The following is a 5,000-nucleotide window of genomic DNA, read 5'->3' on the forward strand; positions in this document are numbered from 1 at the left end:
CAGAAGAAAATCAAGACCTTTCATACTGGCGTATGCTGCGTGAAAGCTGTGCAGCACGAGAGTACGTGTACTGAGTTGTACATTTAGGAAACCGTCTGTTTCGGAGTTTGTCCGATGCGTACATTGATAAAATGGAAAAGGTGAAATGTTGTGGAAAGGGAAAAACTTCTTTTTTTTTCTGTAACGACCCTCTGTTTTCCAAGCCAACATTTCAAGTTGTAATCTCAACTAGAGAAGCATTATACATTTAAGAGATTTAAAACATGAAAGCGTGCAGTCAGCCAGCCTGGTTAAAAAACAACAACAAAAAAACAAAAAAACAAACAAAAAAAAACAACGGAACAAGAGCAAAAACCAAACAAACAAACAAAAACAACAACAAAAATAAAATAAAACGCTCTCTCCCTACTCACATGAAAACGTACTTGCCATTTCTCTTTTCACGTATTTCTGGCACCACTGATTAGAAACCTGGAGTTTTTTTCTCTTGTTATCTTTTAACGAAGTAAATCTTTAGAAGAGATGCTTGTAAGATATGCATATGCAGAAGAATAACGATTGTATACACTCCCATCTTTAGTTATCTTCCAGTCAAAGAGTGATCTTCTCATTCGGCATATTAACACATTTGGGTCATGCTGTCGGTTTCGGAAACCTGACATGACCAACCCAATATTTAACACATAAATGTTTCGTCAATGTTATGGACAATACATCAAAAATAAAACACGCAGTGTTCTCACGCTTTCCACACACTCTCAATCAAACTGTTAACTCTCTCCATACGAACGGCGAAAGAGACGACGTTAACAGCGTTTCACCCCAATTACCATCATCAAAATATTGCAAGCGGAAGGTTCTTATACTGAAGAGGTGAATGTTGACAAAGAATACCACAATTCTGACGACGGAAGCTAAAGGTTGGGTCATTCAGACACCCACTGGACATCCGAGGGGTCTGTGTAGAGGAGAAGAGAGGACTGGCCGTACTGAGTGAGTTATTAACGTCGAAATGAAGTAGCAACAAAGAGCATCGATGTCAGCACACACACACACACACACACACACACACACACACACACACACACACACACATTCATGATTATTTTGTGTAACATCAGTCTATGATATTCCAAAGAACCAGCAACATCATTACCAAAATGTTATTTACAATCATTACGTGTGTATTACATTAAGTCTCAACACAGTCCTCACACAAACGAGTGTATAATTATATCGCCTGGCTTATTTATCATCATAATAGTTGTGTACAGTACAGTTCAGTCACAGAGTAATCCTCACACTAATGACATGTGTGCTGTAGCTGTAATCGTTTCAGTTAGTTTTGTGTTGAATCGTTCCAGTCTGATACATCTGGACGAAGGTGCGAAATAAATAGTCTGATTTGATGCACAACCAAAGCAAAGAACTATGACATACTTTGGATTCCAGAATGTATCCCTAATGGCAGGTTATCACATCATTCACATTTGTATATAATTATGTTGTTTGTCAAGCCGTCTATTCTCTAGCTCTTGGGGGGGTGGGGGGGGGGGGGGGGGGGGGGGGGGGGGGGGGGGCGCAGCTGTATACATTGAAACTAATATACTGATGTATATATAAACATGTGTATGTGTATAAACAGAACAAGTTAAACGCGTCTGATCTTTGATTTAGAGAATGGCCTTTTCTTTTTTTTTTTTTTTTTTTTTTTTATATATATCCAAGAAGTCTTTGAGCGCAGAACTGTAACAGTTCTTTACAGTCAGATTGTCCACGCAGTAAGTGTACCCAGGTTGCTGCTGTCTCTCGGTGAAGTCCTTTAAAAAAAAAAAAAAAAAAAAGGGGGGGGGGGGGAAGGGGGGAGGCCAGAGAGGGGACAGCACTCAAGTGCGATCACACCGGCCTGATGGCCCACTCAGGTTTGAGTGGACCTGCAGAGGTTGGAGATAAGCTGACCAGCCGATAACTTCCTCCCCCCCACCCACACACCAACCCCCCACCCTCTCCTAGAGTGGTCAGCTCCAATAGCAGACCAGGCCTTGAAACACAGCAATGCTTTTAGCCCTGACCGCTGTGTCCCTGGGCACGGGCCGGTCAGGGGAGATAACACGCCCTGAGCGGCGCTGTGACACCCCTGGCGTGCTGTGGCCGTCCCCGCCATCTGTCTGTGTGCTTCACGGTCAGATTAGACTTGTAAAACGCATCTGTCAGACAGGCCATCGTTCCGCTCTTCTGGCAGGTGTAAGTAGTAGAGAGAGGTACAAGACATCCGTCACGTGGGCGCCTTTATGGGACAGCGATGCTGAGGTGGGGGTGGGGGGTTGAGGGGTAGAGTGGGGAGTGTGGGGGTCGGGGGGGGGGGGGGGGGGGGGGTTGGTATAGGGCCAAAACCAATTCATCAGGGTAAATGAGGTCTGTCCGGTTCAGCCATCAAGCGGTCACCCCAAGGATCCCAGCTGGAGATATACCGGTTCTTTGAGAGAAGGGGTGCGGTCATGTGGAGTGACGGACATGGACACTGAGATGCCAGCGGGGAGTCAGCATCCTGCTTCTCTTCCTTCAACATAGTTTCTTTTTTCTTTTTCTTTTTAAATAGTGTTGTTGCTGTGTGTTTTTTCCCGAGATTGTTGCAAGGAAATGTGAATGTCACAGAATCGTGTTCATCGTAAGTTCAGCGTCGACACTTACAATAGAGCTGAGTTGGGTTTTTTTCTATAAGCTGGTGATATAGTCTGACTGACTCTCTCCTCCGGAGCAGAATAAATCCATTTCTGAGTCAATGCTAATTGTTTCTCATTGATGGAGATATTTCGCAGTCCTCTGTCAATGTCAGTGGAGGGTTTCGTACAACTGAAGCATAAGACAATGTCCCATGGATATAATATCTGTATATTCAGGTAGAGCTCTGGCTTTTGTTTTTCTCCATCACTGAGCTGTGCATGATCATTGTTTCCTGGAACGGGACACAGAAAACCCCTTACACAGCCTCTCCCGGCCAAGGAAACATCCCCAGCCACCCAGAACTCTTGTCAGCACCCCACTGAACGTGTAAGCCTTCCGTGAGTTTCTTTGGGGAGGACTTGTGCTTACATCAGCTTTATTACTTCCCTGTCTCATTCAATCTCGACGGAGGAGTTTTGACCCACTCCATATTCTCACTTCAGTGTTCCCTCCTTTTCTTCCTCTCACTCTGATGGACTGACTCGCTTCCCATGCTCCCTGGCCTTGTTTTATGATGCTTTCTTTTCTACCCTTTCCCTCCTCACTGCTCGTCAACATTACCGCATAGTCTCTAACCCCCCCCCCCCGCCCCCCCCTTACTCCCCCACCCCGCACACACCTTATCCTCTCTCTCCACGTCCTTGTTTCAATGCTCCCTCCGTGTCCAGCCTATCTATCACTCTCCTTCATGGTGTCTTGAAGGTGTCCCCCCTTTTCCCAGGTTCCACATCCAGTCCTCGTGTCAGAAAAACTCCCTCTCAAGGACTCCATCCTGTTCTCGTAATCAACACTCCCTCTCAAGGACTCCATCCTGTTCTCGTAATCAACACTCCCTCTCAAGGACTCCATCCTGTTCTCGAAGTCAGCAACACTCCCTCTCAAGGACTCCACCCTGTTCTCGAAGTCAGCAACACTCCCTCTCAAGGACTCCATACTGTTCTCGTAGTCAACACTCAGCTCTCAATGTCTCCACCCTGTTCTCGTGTCAACACTCCCTCTCAAGGACTCCCCGTCCTGTTCTTGCGTCCACATTCCACATCCTGTCCTCGTAGTCAGCAACACTCTCTCTCAAGGACTCAACACTGTCCTCGTAGTAAAACAAACCCTCCCTCCCCCCCCTATCCCTCCCTCCCTGGGAGAGACGGAGGCGACCTCACTCACTCACTCCTCGTCACTCTCGCTGGGCTCGCTCTCCAGCGGGGGCTCCAGCCCCGTGCGCAGGGTCAGCTGCACGTTGCGGTTGAGGCTGACGGCCGGGAAGAACACCCCGTGCAGGTCGGTGAAGGCGATGGGCCCGTGCGGCACCTCGTCCAGGAAGTAGCTGAGGGTGTGCTGGTTGAGGTCCAGCAGCAGCCCGATGACGGCCCCGCGCCGGATGCCGCCGTCCGTGCGGTTGGTGTGCTCGTCGCGGTGCAGGAACCAGCTGCGCTTGTCGTCGATGTACATGCTCCACGCCTTGTCGTCTTTGCCTGCAACAACAACAGCAACAATACACACACACACACACACACACACACACACACACACACACACACACACACACACACACACACACGTTTAATAATAATAATAGTAATAATAATAATAATAACGATGATGATGATGGTCATGATGATGAGAAGAAGAAGAAGGTTTAATAATGATGATGATGAGAAGAAGAAGAAGAAGAAGAAGAAGAAGAAGAAGAAGAAGAAGAAGGAGGAGGAGGAGGAGGAGGAGGAGGAGGAGGAGGAGGAGGAGGAGGAGGTTTAATGAGGAGGAGGAGGCGGAGAAGAAGAAGAAGATACAGATGTTCTATCCGGCAAAATAAAACTATTGGTGTTCTCGTTGACAAAACAATTTTACAGGAGTTCCCGTTGGCAAAAAAAGTGCCTTCGCTGTCAAAAAAAATTACAAGTGTTCTCGCAGGCAAAAAAAGAAAAAGAAAAAAAAGTGCTCTTGCTGGCAAACAATTTTACAAGTGTTTTCGCTGGCAGGGGAAAGGCAATGTTCCAGTATACGATGTTTCCAAGTTCTTTGGATACAATGTAATTATTACACACAACCATCCATGTGAAGGTAGAGAGAGAGAGAGAGAGAGAGAGAGAGAGAGAGAGAGAGAGAGAGGCAAGCTAGGAGATATATAGATTTTGATGAAGACAGGAAGAGAGAAAGAGAGAGAGAGAGAGAGAGAGAGAGAGAGAGAGAGAGAGAGAGAGAGAGAGAGAGCGGACAATCTTGGAGAGAAATAGATATGAAGACAGGAAGAGAGAGAGACAGACAGAGAGAGAACACAC

The 5,000-nt window shown here is 46.6% G+C and overlaps 1 protein-coding gene across 1 annotated transcript in view; it reads right to left on the reverse strand.

Annotated features, from left to right (window-relative positions):
- Positions 1 to 3,820: 3,820 nt before the first annotated feature.
- The window catches only part of LOC143281646 (E3 ubiquitin-protein ligase TRIM9-like), a 189,087-nt gene continuing 187,907 nt past the window's right edge, over positions 3,821 to 5,000 (reverse strand). The window contains exon 8 of the mRNA XM_076586893.1: positions 3,821 to 4,193. Coding sequence (XP_076443008.1) covers positions 3,886 to 4,193 — 308 coding nt within the window. The 3' untranslated portion in view covers positions 3,821 to 3,885. The remainder of the gene's footprint in view (positions 4,194 to 5,000) is intronic.

The sequence above is a fragment of the Babylonia areolata genome, chromosome 4 (genome assembly GCF_041734735.1).
Source record: "Babylonia areolata isolate BAREFJ2019XMU chromosome 4, ASM4173473v1, whole genome shotgun sequence".
In the NCBI taxonomy this organism is placed as follows: Eukaryota; Metazoa; Mollusca; class Gastropoda; order Neogastropoda; family Buccinidae; genus Babylonia; species Babylonia areolata.